Source organism: Erythrolamprus reginae, chromosome 1 (assembly GCF_031021105.1).
Source record: "Erythrolamprus reginae isolate rEryReg1 chromosome 1, rEryReg1.hap1, whole genome shotgun sequence".
Lineage (NCBI taxonomy): Eukaryota > Metazoa > Chordata > Lepidosauria > Squamata > Dipsadidae > Erythrolamprus > Erythrolamprus reginae.
In genome coordinates, this window is record NC_091950.1 from 309905496 (window position 1) to 309922141 (window position 16646).

At 40.0% G+C, this 16646-nt stretch overlaps 1 protein-coding gene across 1 annotated transcript in view; it reads left to right on the plus strand.

The window, feature by feature from the left end:
* Nucleotides 1-16646, plus strand: part of LAMA2 (laminin subunit alpha 2) — a 528196-nt gene that overhangs the window by 173703 nt on the left and 337847 nt on the right. Inside the window, exons 5-9 of the mRNA XM_070733489.1 lie at nt 7133-7312; nt 10784-10873; nt 12744-12861; nt 14554-14732; nt 16205-16304. Coding sequence (XP_070589590.1) covers nt 7133-7312; nt 10784-10873; nt 12744-12861; nt 14554-14732; nt 16205-16304 — 667 coding nt within the window. The remainder of the gene's footprint in view (nt 1-7132; nt 7313-10783; nt 10874-12743; nt 12862-14553; nt 14733-16204; nt 16305-16646) is intronic.

Below are 16646 nucleotides of genomic sequence, written 5' to 3' on the forward strand. Positions count from 1 at the left end.
CGTGGTACAGACTTTTCACGAAGTTCGAACCCGTGAAAATCGAGGGAACACTGTATAGCTTCTGTGTTCAGTGTTTCTATGCCTCCTTCCTCCCTGCAGTTTCGTTGGTTCCCCATTCAGTCTTCAGAAGGTTCATATTGAATGGGAAGCTTAATGGGAATCTGCTGTAGAATAAGAAAGCAGAAAGATCTCATTCCAATGTATCACTGAGCTTGAAGTAAGTGGAAGCTCTTTGATTCATAAGAGCTATTCTAGAATCTGATTATTATCTGATAACATCTCTAGAGCAGTATTACAGAAATTTTTTCTTAGGGACAACTATGTTCATGAGAAAACTTTCTCAAGAGACATAGACTGCATTTTACAGTTCAACCTTAGCCTCGTACATGAACTATTTCATATTCTGAGTTTGCAAGATATATCGAATCCTAAAACAACCAAAAAGGTTTGAGTTCACACAACACACTTAGCCACACAAAACATGTTGAACACACTGGATAAATGCATCCGCTAGACTTTTTTCTGATTTTGTACGGGTACTGTAGGAACGCAGTCACTCTGTTAGAGCCGATTGTGTGTGTTTTCCCAGACTCCTCTAGGTTTCTTATTGTGCATAATTATTGTTGAAATAATTGGGTTACTAATATATTCTTTTAGCTGAAATGGCAATAAACGACAACTCTTTTTAAAGGTGCGTGACAAAATACTTTTAAGGAAATTGAATGCCTTATTCATAACCATTGCTTTGACAATGAACAATTTCTTTAAATTTCTCCAAAGACATTGTCTTTGACAAATTACCTTCCCTTCAAAAATGAAAAATGCAAGAATTGCATTGCTGCAGGGGAGAAAAGAATGAATTAGAGAAGCAATTCTAAGTCTGAGGTGCAAGTGGCTCGAAGAACGAGAGATGCTGACAAAAAGCTCATGCTTACCTCATGCTATCTGAGGTACAAGTTGCCCAGCATATAATCATATTTGTTAAACAATTCATTAAGCTGACATTTACCAGTGCTCTTTGGGGACTGAGTTAGTCGAAGTAGAATATGATAGGAACAGTATTTGACATTTTGCTGCTGGTTTAAAGGATGCATTTTAAGCACTTCAGTTCTGTAGGCATTGCAATCAATAGAATAGAATTGAATAATTGTTACTATGTTAAGCGGCACTGGCAAAAAACAAGAATTGGCTATGGCCAAATATTGGTGATACAATTATTGGCATTTAAAACATAATGGTAAGGTTAGAAAGGCATCGATACTTCCTTGATATAATTATGTCCTTGGAATTGCTTTCCAGTGACTTTATTTAGGGCTACCTGGCCTTTTTATAATGTCTGTGGAGATTCTCGATCATCCAGGTCATGGTTGTCCAAAGGTACTTTTTCAAAAGGACTTTATTTTTATTTATTTATTTATTTATTTATTTATTTTATTATTAGAGTTGGAAGGGACCTTGCAGGAGACCCTACATCACACTAGTCCAATAGCAGTCCAGTCTTTTCTTGAAGGTCACTAGTGTTGGAACATGCACCACCTCTGTGGGCAACCCCTTCCATTGATTGATCGCTCTCACAGTCAGAAAGTTCCTCCTTATTTCCAGGTTGAATCTCTCCTTGGACAGCTTCCAACTGTTGCTCCTGGTCTGGCTCTCTGGTGCTTTGGAAAATAATGTGTTCCCCTCCTCCCTGTGGCAGCCTCTCAAGTATTTGTAGACTGCTATCATGTCCCTCCTCTTTGCTAGACTATCTATGCCCAATTCCTGCAACCTTTCCTCATATGTTTTAGTTTCTAGTCCCTTTATCATTCTGGTTGCTCTCTTCTGCACTTTTTCTAGAGTATCAATGCCTCTTTTTTTTAGTGTGGTGATCAAAACTGAATGCAGTTCTTTAGGTGTGGCCTAACTAGGGCATCATAGAGTGGTACTAGCACCTCCCTTGTCTTGGAGTGTATTTCTCTGTTTATGCAGTTTAAGATTATGTTGGGTTTTTTAGCCGCCGCTGAACGTTGTTGGCACATTTTCCTTGAAGACATTTTGCTTCGCATCCAAGAAGTTCCTACAGGTGATGTTGAGGGTACAGATTAAACCTCTAAGTGGCTTCAACAACTTTCAGAAAGAGTGCTAACTTAATCCTAATGACCAAATGACTTCAAGGTATATAAATCCTTCTACCCTCCACCATTCAGTTAAAACTGAATAAGCTTCTTGGAGGAGAAGTGAAACATCTTCAAGGAAAAAACAAAGGTCTGGGCAAGTCAGAAGAATAGCGCACTGTAACAGATTTTTTTTACTGTATTTGCTTTCATTAAACTTGGTTTCCTTTTGATTGCCTGTGAGAGTTGGAGTTTGAAGGAATACTGCTCAATGGCCCCACTCTCAGTCAGCATCTCTATTTTTTAAAAAATGTTAAAATGCCAATTTAGTTAACCGCAGCATTTGCTAAATATTATAGTAAAAATAGCATATCATTTAAGAATTCTGAAATCAGAGGAAACCGTCTAGATACATAAACATGACATTATAACACTACATGGCTTCAATGTGAAGACAATCATCTAATGTCACCTGTTTATTTAAAATTTAATCTTCAAAAACTTTGCATCATATACATAATATTGTTACAGTATTAGTATTGCTACATACAATTATTATTTATTATTATTTATTAGATTTGTATGCCGCCCCTCTCCGAAGACTCAGGGCGGCTCACAACAATAAAAACAATATTATAACAAAACAAATCTAATATTAAAAGAAGCATATAAAACCCTATCATATATTTAAAAACCAAACAGCACATTCATACCAAACATGAAACAAAATATAAAGAAGCCTGGGGGGAAAGGTGTCTCAACTCAATTACTATGATATTGGTTATTACTTTCTTTTATTCTATCAAAGTAGCTACATTAAATTAAATTGAAATACTTGAAAGTTTCATTCATGGTATGCTTTACATTTCTGTGAATATTGCTTATAATTTATTTATTTATTTATTTGACTTTTATGCCATCCTTCTCCTTAGACTCAGGGCTGCTTACAACATATTAGCAACAGCACTTTTTAGCAGAGCCAGCATATTGTCCCCACAATCCGGGTCCTCATTTTACCCATCTCAGAAGGATGGAAGGCTGAGTCAACCTTGAGACGGTGATGAGATTTGAACCTCTGACCTCAGTTTCAGTGGTCTGCAGTACAGCACTCTACCTGCTGCGTCACCCCGGCTCATTATAATTCATTCTTATTTATCTATTTGGAATAGGTTGGGGACAAATCTTTCTGAAGAAAATCTATATGATTGCTGAGAATCAATATTGACTTGATGGCTCTCTCTCTTTCTCTCTCTCTCTCTCTCTCTCTCTCTCTTCCTCATTGTCTCTCATCTAAATGTGTGTGTGTGTATGTGTATGCACATATAATTATATTTTGATGCTTTAAAATGAGTAATATAAAAAGCCTTTCAAATTCGAAACATTTTTCATACTATATACAGAGATCCCTCGATTTTCGCGATCTCGATCTTCGCGAAACGCTATATCGCGATTTTTCAAAAAATATTAATTAAAAATATTTTCTCACCCGATGACGTCACTCTCTTCCTTTCTCATCTTTCTTTCTCTCTCTCTTTCTCTATCTTGCTTCTTCCTCTATCACACTCTCTTCCTCCCTCTCTCATCTCTTTCTTTCCTTCTCTCTCATTCTCTATCTCTCCCCCTCTTGCTCTCGAGCGGCGGGCGGCGGGCAAGCGGCGGGCGGCGGGCAAGCGGCGGGCGGGCAGCAGCGAGGAGCCGAAGATCGGGGTCTACCCTTTGCGTGGGCGGCGGGGAAGACCCAGGGAAGGTTCCTTCGGCCACCCAGCAGCTGATCTGCTCGGCAGCGCCGCAGCAGCGAGGAGCCGAAGATCGGGGTTTCCCCTTTGCGTGGGCGGCGGGGAAACCCCGATCTTCGGCTCCTCGCTGCTGCGGCGCTGCCGAGCAGATCAGCTGCTGGGTGGCCGAAGGAACCTTCCCTGGGTCTTCCCCGCCGCCCACGCAAAGGGGAAACCCCGATCTTCGGCTCCTCGCTGCTGCGGCGCTGCCGAGCAGATCAGCTTCTGGGCGGTGGAAGGAACCTTCCCTGGGTCTTCCCAGGTGCGGAAGTAAAAACACCATCTGCGCATGCGCGGCCATGGGAAAAAAGGCGCGCATGCGCAGATGGTGTTTTTACTTCCGCACCACTATATCGCGAAAAATCGATTATCGCGAGGGGTCTTGGAACGGAACCCTCGCGATAATCGAGGGATCACTGTATTAAAAATTCTCTAATCATTATTATCACTTTAAAGCTCTATGAAAAAGATGTAGTTAAATCATTTCATGTACATTTGTTTTGAAAAAGAAGTGAACTAAAATACTTGAAGCATCATAGCCAAGCAGATACAATTTCTTTATATGTTAGAAAGAACCACACTGCGACTGTATTTGGTAGATTTCTGGCAAAGTACCATCCTTCAGATATCAAAACTGAATAGGACAGAAATTGCTAAATCATTCATGTAGATACCATATGCTATATTGGTTTGTAAAAGGAATATATACATAATTTTTAAAATTGAAAAAGACAATTTGAAATTTAAGAAGTATGAAACAGGCAAGTATACTGTTCAGCAGGTTTTTGTTCTATGGTGTACAATAGAATAGGTCAAAAATAAAAAAAAAATAAAAAAAAAATAAATTCCTAGTTTGCTTCAAACAAAATATATATGACTTGAAAAAAACATTGTCAAATAGTTCAGTCGCATTTTAATGAAAAACACATACTGTACCATCTATTTTAGTGTAAAAATGGCATAGTGTGGCTTATCTGTATTAGAATATCAACATTTCTACAGTTTGTTGTGAGTGCTTTTCGTCCAACTCTGGTAATGACAGATTCTGAGGAGGATGAGTCAGGCCCATCTTGGTACCCTGGGCCAGTGGTCTTGCCAGCTGATGCAGAGAGTGAGAGTGAGGGAGAAATATACCTAGATGAAACTGAAACACCAAAAGAGGTGGCAGATATGCCCATGACAGTAGAGTCTTACTTAGAAGAGGAGGAAGATCAGGAGCCTTTGCTAGATGCCTGCTTTAGAAGATTAAGAAAAAGACAAGAATACTTTGTAACCCTAGGAAATTGTTGACTACTTCCTACATGTATTTAAGGTTGGTGTATGGGTAATTCAGTGTGGAGTGCCAACGTTTTGCAATGGAGTCAGTTGATGTTTGAGGTCTCAGCCAGGTTATGCTAGACAACTGTTATTTTCCTGCTAAAATCCTTGGAGAATAAATGTCCTGTCTGCTGAGATATTGGGAAGCTGTAAAACTGCATAGGCCTGGAATAGAACAGAGTTCACCCCTCATCTGCATATATTGTCTTCTATTGGCTATCCAGAAAGCTTCCACTCACAATCTCCTCCAAAAGAAAATGACCTTTCTCCTACAGAAAAAAAATCAGATTTTTAATTGGCTACATTAGTTTATGCAGTAAGATTGTGGAACAGGGGTATCAAACTGGTGGCCCCTGGGTTGGATGCATCACTTGCAGGCCACAACCACCCTTGAAAATGTCCAAAAATACTTCACCAGAAGACCCCTTCACTCCTCCACTCGAAATAGAATACCCTACGAGACTAGACTTTCAATCCTTTCAAGATCTACGTATTGCCCACAAGATCATATGCTGCAACGTCCTGCCTGTCGGCGACCACTTCAGCTTCAACCACAACAACACAAGAGCACACAACAGATTTAAACTTAATATTAACCGCTCCAAACTTGACTGTAAAAAATATGACTTCAGTAACCGAGTTGTTGAAGCGTGGAACTCATTACCGGAGTCCATAGTGGCATCCCCAAACCCCCAACATTTTACCCTTAGATTATCTACAGTTGACCTGTCCAGATTCCTAAGAGGTCAGTAAGGGGCAAGTACAAGTGCACTAGAGTGCCTTCTGTCCCCCTGTCCTATTGCTCTCCTATATCTCCTATACCTTTCTTCTATTCCTATATCTCTTCTTCTATTATTTCATTGATATGTTCTATTACTATACCTTCTTCTCTATTATTTCTTAGATATATTTTACTATGAATATCTCCTCTATAACCTTCTTCATGTATTTTACTGTGTGTGTGTGTGTGTGTGTGTGTACCCACTAAAACCCTTATTGTGTATTGGACAATATATATATATATATATATATATATGTCACATGTTTAAGCTGAATTTGAAAATTAAGGGAGACTAGGATAGATCTATTTTGGCCTTATTTTGGCCTCATCAGCTAGCCATACCCACTGGGACTTGAACCTGCAACCTTTGCCTTGTAAGGCAGAGAATTATCCTCTAGGCTACAGTATCCAATCCCTTCAGCTCTGTACCAGGGAAGGGTTACATTTTGTGTAGATTGTTCTGAGTTCGGGTTTTGCCCTGTGTAATATTTTGCATGTCTATGCGACGTTTCGGTGAAATCACATTCACCATCATCAGGCTGAAGTTTCAAGCTTCGTGCATAGACATGCAAAATGTTACACAGGACAAAACCCAAACTCAGAACAATCTACATACATATACCCGTGAAAATCTACATACATATACCCGTGAAAAATAAAATATATTAACTGCCTTGTAGTGGTCCTGGGTTGTGCCTAGAGGCAAAAAAGGAGCTGTGACGTTCCTTAAAATATACCAGGGTGATCCGACATAAAAAAAACATATACCCCCTCCCTGGTACAGAGCTGGAAGGGTTCTGATCTGATAGCTCTAACTGCTAGTTCTCTGCTTTACAAGGCAGAGTTCACCAGATCGAATCCCAGTAAAGGAAAGGGTGTGGCTAGCTGATGAGGCCAGAACAAGGCCGAGCCCAGCTCTGCGATGGGGAAAAAATTTACAAAATGTTACATGACAGCAACATGATGTGGTGAATTTGACCCCCATATTGTAGAAGATTAAAAGGGTTGGAGAAGATATAAACATAAATATAAACAAAAGGGGAAAACAATATTTTACAAGCACACTTATTTCTTTACTGTGAGTCCTGCATCCACTTTGCAAACCTGATCATTTTTGAGTCAGCAAATATTAGCTAACCATTCTCCTTATTTCTTCCACTATGTAGATTCATATCTCCTTAATCAATGGGCGGCCAAGTGCAGAAGATCCTTCTGCAACACTGTTGGAGTTTACATCAGCTCGTTATATTCGCTTAAGATTTCAGAGGATACGGACGCTAAATGCGGATTTGATGATGCTTGCACACAGAGATCTCAATGAAATCGATCCAATAGTCACAAGGAGGGTAAGTCCTGCCAAAGATGCTCGGATGTGCATTTGCAGTAGATTTTTTTTTGCCTAGAATCCAAAAGTTTATTTCAGAATTATGAAACGTCAGTTTTTGTTCTTTCTGAAATGGCAATTCCTCTTTGATATACCCATTTAAAGAAAAATAACAGGATTAGGGAATATAAAAGGCTGAAGTATATTTTTGGAGGGTTTTTTTTTCATATTTCCCTTCTTATTTGTATCGAACAGGGGCAGTGATGAACAGTTCATTCCGATAATATATTCCATTCTATTCCAAACCATATTGTATAGCATCACTCTTTGTAAACTATTGCTAATGGCAGAGGTACAATTATAAATTGTTGCACCCAATGTGTCATCCTGATTATACATAATTAGGATTGTGACTTGTCTGTAGAAAGCAATGTTGGAGGAGAAGAGGAACTTTGCTCTTCTCCTCCATTGTTAACACATAGGTGCTTGTTTGTAGATAGCTTGAGAATACGGTTGGTGATATATTTCTTACAATATAATTTTCTTTTACTGATAACACCTTTTGTAGAAAATTATCAAGGTTGACTCAGCCTTCCATACTTCTGAGGTCAGTAAAATGAGGACCCAGATAGTTGGGGACAAGGGTGGGTTCCAACTTACCTCGCTGCTGGTTCGCTCCCTCCTGTGCTGCATTGGCGTGCCTTGTAGATATTCATACGCATTGTGTGCGCATGCCCAATAATGAAAAATCCCCCCCAAAATAATAATTTTTTTAAAAGCTGAAAAAAGATGGTTCCAAGTGCCAGAACTCGGCTTCTGCACATGCTTTAAGGAAATTTTAAAAATAAAATAAAAAAGATAGTGCCACCCTCAGACTGGCACTGACTGATCTGGTTCAGTGATGTCATCGTGATGTCACCAGCAGATCGCAACTGGTCTGAACCAGGAGGAACCCACCCCCGATTGGGGTCAATATGCTGACACTGTAAACTACTTAGAGAGGGTTATAGAGCACTGTTATAGAGCACTGTGAAGTGGTATACAAATCTAAATGCTATTACTATTGCTATTCTTAGAGATCAGAAGGTACAACAGGTCCAATGCACTTCTGCATGAGTAGTCATAGAAGGTTTTTGCTTTGCCCATGCAACACTATTTTTTTGTATGCTGCATTGTTTACTGATGAGCAATTTAAGAGGTTAGTTGTGACTTCTAAAGCTCTACAGGGCTAAAGTCTGGTTATCTATGGGGTAATTTTTCCCTTGTTGTTTTTGCCCAAATCTTAAAAATCTGGAACAATTGTTGTGCTCCATATCATAGTTGTAAACTATCACTTTACAACAAGCGATTTAAAGTACAGTGATCCCTCGATTTGCGCGTTCTCGATTAGCGCGAAACGCTGCAACGCGGTTTTTCAAAAAATATTAATTAAAAAAATAAAATATTAAAAAATAAAAAATAAGTCCACGCTAGTTCTCTCTCTCTTTCTCTCCCTGTTGCCGGCGTGGTATATGAGAGAGAAAGAGAGAGGCAGAGGTCGGGCGCATTACCGGGAGGTGGAGGCGGCGTGGGGATGCTGGGTGCCGGGGACTCCGAGGAGGGGGTGGACGTCTGTTCCCTGAATGGAGACCGCCGGCCGCTCAATCGGGCCGGCAGGGAACAGAATGGAGCCTTCCGCGGCGGGGCTGGTAAGGGGGGGAGCCGAGCCCAGCCCCGTGGCATTCGCTTTCCTCCCGCCGGCAGCCGACTGATCGTGGGCTCCTTCGCAACCTCGGAGAGCTTCCTGGTTTTCGTGAGCTTTCATGCCCTGGAAGCTCTCCGAGGTTGCGAAGGAGCCCACGATCAGTCTCGGCTGCGGGTGGGAGGAAGGCGAATCCCCCGTGGGCTCCGTTACATCTTCCGCTGCCAGCCAGGCCATGCTGGCGGCAGCGGAACAATCGCTGGCTGTCAACTTTTCTTTTTAAAACTGGGCAGGAGCTGACTTGCCTCCCCAGTGCTAAAAAGAAAAGTTGACAGCCAGCGCTGCGACTGCCGGAATGCTGAGCCTCCCGTTCTCCCCCACCTCGCCCCTTCCGGTTTCGGCGTTCGGCAACGGAGTCCGGCGCTGGGGCCATGCGGGGCCACTCATCCAGGGGGGCGTGTGTGGACTGGCAAGCGGCAAGCGGCAAGTGATCTGGCGGGAAGACCAAGGGAAGGTTCCTTCAGCCGCCCAACACCTGATCCGCTCCGCAGCGCGGCAGCAGCGAGGAGCCGAAGATGGGGTTTCCCCTTTGCCTTTACCCCATCTTCGGCTCCTCGCTGCTTCCGCGCTGCGGAGCAGATCAGCTGTTGGGCGGCTGAAGGAATCTTCCCTTGGTCTTCCCCGCCGCCCACACGCAAACTCCACCATCTGCGCATGTGCGGCCATGAAAAAAATGGCGCACATGCGCAGATGGTGGTTTTACTTCCGCATCCAATATAACGCGGAAATCGGTTAGCGCGGGAGGTCTTGGAACGTAACCCCCGCGCTAACCGAGAGATCACTGTAGTACTCTTATGCAATGTTTTAAAATAACTTCTTTTTACTTCTTCTTTTTCTAAGATTGGCATATCTTAATGATTGTAAATACTTAAAGTGCTTCCCTGGAAGCCTTTATGGAAAGCCAGAGGAATTTAGCCATACAATTTAGTAAGCAGTAATGATGCTTTAAATGACCCCTCTTAGAAATATGGCTCCATGAATGAACCAGAGGTCATGAATTCTCTATTCTCAGGTCATCTAAATATATGCATTATTGATCCCAAATGACCATTTTTAATGTAAAGGATCATAAAGTGTGACTCTTCTGCAAGAAAATGATGCAAGAAATGCAAGTTTATAGTTAGCCAGTGGATTAGCGAAATTTAGTGAAACAGCTGAAGGCACAATTGAAAAGTTTCACTTTTAAATATACACTATTAATTAATTTGCTTCTCTTTAGAAATGACTTGAGATTATTCTGGATGTCCATTCTATATGAAGAAGAGCCTGAGGCTTAGTGAAAATTAGGAGCTACAGAGAGAGGATTTTTAGGAAAGAGGAGATATTCACTGATTTTGTTTTCTTTTTTCTTAAATTCACTGAATCATCTGCAATGTCCTGACTCACCAAGTCCATTTTTAATATCAAAATCTATAAAGGAAAAAAAAGTTCGGGTAAATTTCTCCTTTGCCCACAGTCTTTCAAAATAATTAGTCAGCATGTACTTGTTTTGAATTTAGGAAAAGCCATATAGGAATGCTGAAAGAGTATAGTTCATTTACCCAAAGACCTAAAACCGTATTATTCATTTATTTTTCATAGTAATCAAACACTGTGCTGTGCACATTTATTTCTTGACTTTTGTGAAAACAAAGAACATATTTGCTCCCATCTTTTACTTGATTTGGTACCAAAATGATATTTTCTTGTTTTCAGTTTGCAACATAATAACAACAAGATATAGAGTATCTTTCTTTTTAATTTTCTTTTCAGTATTATTATTCTGTGAAAGACATCTCAGCGGGAGGAATGTGTATCTGTTTTGGCCATGCAAAAGCATGTCCATTCAATCCAGCCACAAATGTACGTATTTTTCAACACTATTCTAATATGGAAAGGGATATACAATACACATGTGTACAATCTCCTTTTATCTTGATTATACAACTTTTCAACCACAGTGTTCTCAAAGTAATGACTGAGAGAACTGTTACTTTTCAGGCATATCAAATTTTGAAAAACACTCACTTTTCAGCATCTTCATTTGAAAATAAGCTTTATTAAGTTTAACAGTAAGTGTCCAAAATGTATAATAAAAGTGCAAAGGACTGAAACCTTACCATAAATCCCATTAATTCTGCCTACAAAAGATACGACTTTTAGTAATTCTCTTTCCCATAAAATTATTCTGGGTGTTCCATCCAGCCTCCAAATTCTGGAGAAGAGGTGGTTGAAATTATAAAATCTCATGCTATTCTCAATCTAATTGATAGCTGCTAATTGATATTGATGGTGGTGGTGGGAAATTATATGCTTTCTTAATTACCTGGTTTGATTGACTGAATGCATAAGTGCACCAATGTGCCTTCCGTCCCCTGTCCTAATGTCTCTTTATGTCTTACTATCACCATGTATATGAATATTACTATTTCTAATGTTCTTCCTATCTTTTATTCATGTATATTAATATGATTATTTCTCCACATCCCTGCATTATGTACTTGTCAAAACAAACAAACAAATAAATATTTGCCTACATTTTCTAAATTAATTTCTTAGAATTGGTGTTTATATATACATGTCTGTGAGACAGATATATTTTCTAGCTATAACAGAGCACTGTATGATCAAAGTTGCATTAATAGAATAGCAGAGTTGGAAGGGACCTTGCAGGTCATCTAGCCCACCCACCTGCCCAAGCAGAAGACCCCACATCTGCCTTTACCTAGGATTGAACTCACAACCTCCTGAGTGTGAGGCAAGAGCTCCACCTCTAGGCCATGGCAGCTGGCCTTTAACTAGCACAGTATTAAACACTTTTTTCAAAAAATATTCATCAATCATCACTTTATCTGAGATCACATGCACTGAAAGCCTAACATACAGTATCACTTATTAAAACTATTTTTCTTTACTGTATACTGTATTTCCTTTTTAGTAGGATTGATGCAAACAGACTTATGTTCCAAAAAAAAGGAAAGATTTTTTTCTAAGAAACTTTCTTCAAAATAAGGGTCAAGTGGCCTTAGGCTTCACTGACAGTTTATTCATTATAAGCAATTCTAAGTGAAACCTTCTCTGAATAAAAAAACTGGGAAGGCTATTGCATAAAGAGCATTTAATTTATCTAGTGTACCATTTAGAAAGAAAGAGTAAAGTATGTGAAAGCATTCCTTAATAGATGTAAGTGTCCTGAGATTTGCAGGATTCCTTGATTAATATCATCATGGAAATATGAGAGTCAATTCCTGTTGGAGTACTCTGCTAATGGTGAAATATTTAGACCCAAAAGTGAATTGGCTGCCTAGCAATAAACTATTAAAAAGCATATTTGGCATTTAATCTTTCTCCAGATTTGCCCGTGTTTGTCTAAAACCTCAGTTTATTTATTTTCATATACATTACATTTATTTTACACGGGCTGTATCAAGATTTGCCATTCCACTGCTGAAAAAAACTACTTCTTTCATGGAAGAAATTGGATATAAGAGACAGAGAAGGATAAAATACAACTATATAATCTGCTGATCCATTAGTTATTTTGATAGAATTATAGTCTGCTTGCATATCATGGCTTCAACCAGTATGTTGCCAAGGCACTGTTATATTTTCTGATTGTCCAGCTTTATAATTGTTTTCATACATCTTATCCTATTTTATTCATCTACCCCCCCCCACCTCACCTCACCTCACCCCGACCCCAATTCCATCCCATCCCATCCCATCCCAACAGAGATCTTTTTGTGCCTGTGAACATAATACTTGCGGAGAAAGCTGTGATCGGTGTTGTCCTGGATTTAATCAGAGACCGTGGCAAGCTGGGACTTTCCTTGTAAAACATGAATGTGAAGGTAGCAGAAATAATTCAATGGATGTGATTTATAACATGAATCAAAACAAAAAAGGCTTACCTATATATATTCATTGTGATATAGTCACATCTAGTTCTTCATGCCATTTGGATGGGAAACTAGAAAAACGAATTTTATCTGTGGTTCTTAGTGTAAACAACAAACTGAAATTAGAAATAAACAGTTTAAATTAAAATTGTATCAGATAATAAAAATCAGGTTAATTACACATATTTGATATGTTCGTAGTTACTTAGTAATGTACAGTATATTTATTGAAGATTAATGTAACTGTAGTAATGTACTGTAGTAATGTATAGTATATTTATTGAAGATTAATGTAACTGTAACATGTGCAATACATGGGATAAATTAAATATAGTTTTGCATTTAAAATAGTGGGACGAATTAGTGGTTAATATTATTGGATTGCATTCCTTTAGGTCTGTTTAATTTTTTTGTTAATAAAAGGCAATGCAAGTTCCTAATAAGTAACTTAGAACCAATAGCGAATGACAATTTTTAATATTAGCATGCTGTAATAAAAAAACAAAGTAGTCTTAGCATCTTATTATTTATTTATTTATTAGATTTGTATGCCGCCCCTCTCCGCAGACTCGGGGCGGCTCACAACAATAATAAAACAATGTATGACAAATCTAATATTTAAGTAATTAAAAACCCCTTATTAAAAAAGCAAAAGATACACACAAACATACCATGCATAAATTGTATAGACCTGGGGGAAGGGCATATCTCAATTACCATATGCATGACGGTAGAGGTGGGTTTTAAGAAGTTTACGAAAGGCAAGGAGGGTGGGGGCAGTTCTGATCTCTGGGGGGAGCTGGTTCCAGAGGGTCGGGGCCGCCACAGAGAAGGCTCTTCCCCTGGGTCCTGCCAAACGACTTTGTTTAGTCGACGGGACCCAGAGAAGGCCAACTCTGTGGGACCTAACTGGTCGCTGGGATTCGTGCGACAGAAGGCGGTCCCAGAGGTATTCTGGTCCGATGCCATGAAGGGCTTTATAGGTCATAACGAACACTTTGAATTGTGACCAGAAACTGATCAGCAACCAATGCAGACTGCGGAGTGTTGGTGTAACATGGGCATACCTAGGGAAGCCCATGATTGCTCTCGCAACTGCATTCTGCACGATCTGAAGTTTCCGAACACTTTTTAAAAACTTTTTAATCTTAAAACCTTTCTCATGGTATAAGCTTAAAAACAATTTCAGTTCATAATAACTGGTCAGAATAAATAAGGTGCCATCATCATTTTAGTGTAAAGTTTAAAATGATTCAACCATATTTAATCATTCTGAAGTATGATTATGGAGAATAATTCCCTTTAATAGCCTTCCATTTAGCACATTTTTTACAACAACTTATTTAACTTACAAAGTATTGGAAGTCTACACGGATTTTTAAAAATGGTACTTTGGCATTGTTAGAAGACAAGGCCTGGAAAAGGCACCAAAGATTCTTCTCTTAACATGATTTGGAAAGGTAATATACGATGAATTCCTCAGCATAATATGTGTATGGCTACTTATTAATTCAAATAGTTAAAACTCTCTGGTGGACTAGGATCAAAACGTTGAAAGAATATTGTTAATTCCTGTGTGTAGACTGATGTTAATTCCTGAGTGTAGACTGATGTGGTGCTTGGTAATATACTTCTGCTCTTTAGCTTGCAACTGCCATGGGAAGGCAGAAGAATGTTACTATGACCAGACGGTGGCAGACAGAAAGCAGAGTTTGAATATCCATGGAGAACATCTTGGAGGCGGAGTATGCATTAACTGTACCCAGAATACTGCGGGCTTCAATTGTGAAACATGCATCGACGGATACTTCAGGCCGAAAAGGGTAAAGGATCCAAAATTCTGAATTCTCTGTATTCCAAGTCATAATTTCAGATGCTACCATATTACCATATTTTTTGGAGTATTTGACACACCCTTTCCCTCCCTAAAAGAGGCTGAAAATTTGGGTGCATCTTAAGCTCTGAATGTAGCTTTTTTTGAAGACCCCCCCCCCAGCCCTAACTAGGTGCTAATGATCTTCCCAGCTCTTACCTTGCAGGCTCTTTCATTGTTACTCTCTGCAAAGAATGTTTTTTCAGCCCTAAATCTTTGCAGCTTTTTTTCATTGCTCTACTTCCTGCGAATATTGATTGATTGATTGATTGATTGGATTTGTATGCCGCCCCTCTCCGGAGACTTGGGGCGGCTAACAGCAACAATAAAACAGTGTACATGAATATGTTTCTTTCCAGCCCTAACCAGGTGCTTAGCAGCTTGCAATCTCTTTCATTGTTACTTTCTCCAAATAAGTGTTTTTTAAGCCCTTATCAGGGGATAAAATAATGTGCTGAAATTGACCAGACTAAGGACGCTAGCCAAATGAATATGTGGTAGGCAAATCCCCCCCCCCCTATTTTCCTCCCCGGAAACTGTTGTGGTTCCGTCTGAGGCCCCTCCGGGAACGGCTGACCTTCTGTCGGTTTCCAGCTCAGAGGGAGAGGCTGAGGAACAGGAGGTGCAGACAGACGAGGAGGAGGAATCCCAGGCTGAAGAAGAGGGAGGACAGCCAGAGTCCCACCAGGGGGAGCTCTCCCCAGCAAGCAGCCTGGATTCCTTAGAGGAAAGTGCACAAGCCATAATTGATCTGCGACAACGAAGAGCTACTCAGAGACGGAATCAATTGGCTAAATACTTTCAGCATTAAAGTGGCAACAGCTGGGTTTGGGTGTGGTGCTCTTGGGAAAGGCTAAAAGGCAGACCCACCCTTCCTGGCTTGTGGAGTTTTATCTTTGAGAGTCGTGGGACCTGACTGTGAACTTTGGCGTCTTGGAATCCTGGTTTGTGCCTTTGACTATTGAAACCTTGGGGGTGTGTGCCAGCAAGAAGCTTGCTGTATTGTCTGGACATCAGGACCCTGCTGTACCGTATTATATCCTGTCTGTTGGGAAGAACAGGTTTTCCTCTGTGCTTATTTTTTCCAGTTATAAACTACTTTTGGCTTTTACCAGAGTGTCTGGCTGTTTTTTCCAGTTGGTGTTGAGGTCTGGGGGAACCCAGACAGAACAGAAACTAAGGTGCGTCTTATACTCCGGTGCATCTTATGCTCTGGAAAAATAAAGTAAATGTGGAAGGGGAAAAAAAATCAGCACTCTGAACTGCATTTATTCTAGTCTCTCTAGCATACTTGTTCCTTTTCAATGTGGGAAAACCTAAAGGAAAGTTACACAGGGAATATAAAAGGAACTTGTGTTGATATGATGAAACATAATGAAAGAACCAATAGATCATGTCATTGCATTGATTTTGCTTCCCAAGGTTCGTCCATCTGATCACCAACCATGCCAGCCATGTCGCTGTTATTCGGTGGGCTCTTTAGATGGCACTTGTGTCAAGGATGAAAAGCAAGCTACAGGAGGTGAGATGCTTGACTGATATTAAACTCTATGTCCCACATCTTCCAAATTAATGTTAAGCAGTAGCTTCTTTTAAGTGAGCTACTTCTCTGATAAACATCATCTTGCAAGAGACCTTTTGAAATCTGGTTGCCTCTGTTCCCGCAGAGCTACCCCTCAGAGACCCAAGCTGTTGTCTCTCATGTTTTCTTTTGGTATTGCTATGTTGTGACATTTGCAAATGAAGGCAGGATCCCCCCCATGGGATTTTAATTTTTCTTCTTTTCTGTATCTTATCCTTCTCTCTCTCTCTTTTTTTTTGGGGGGGGGGGGAATTATTGTTGTGAACCTCTATGAAAACATTA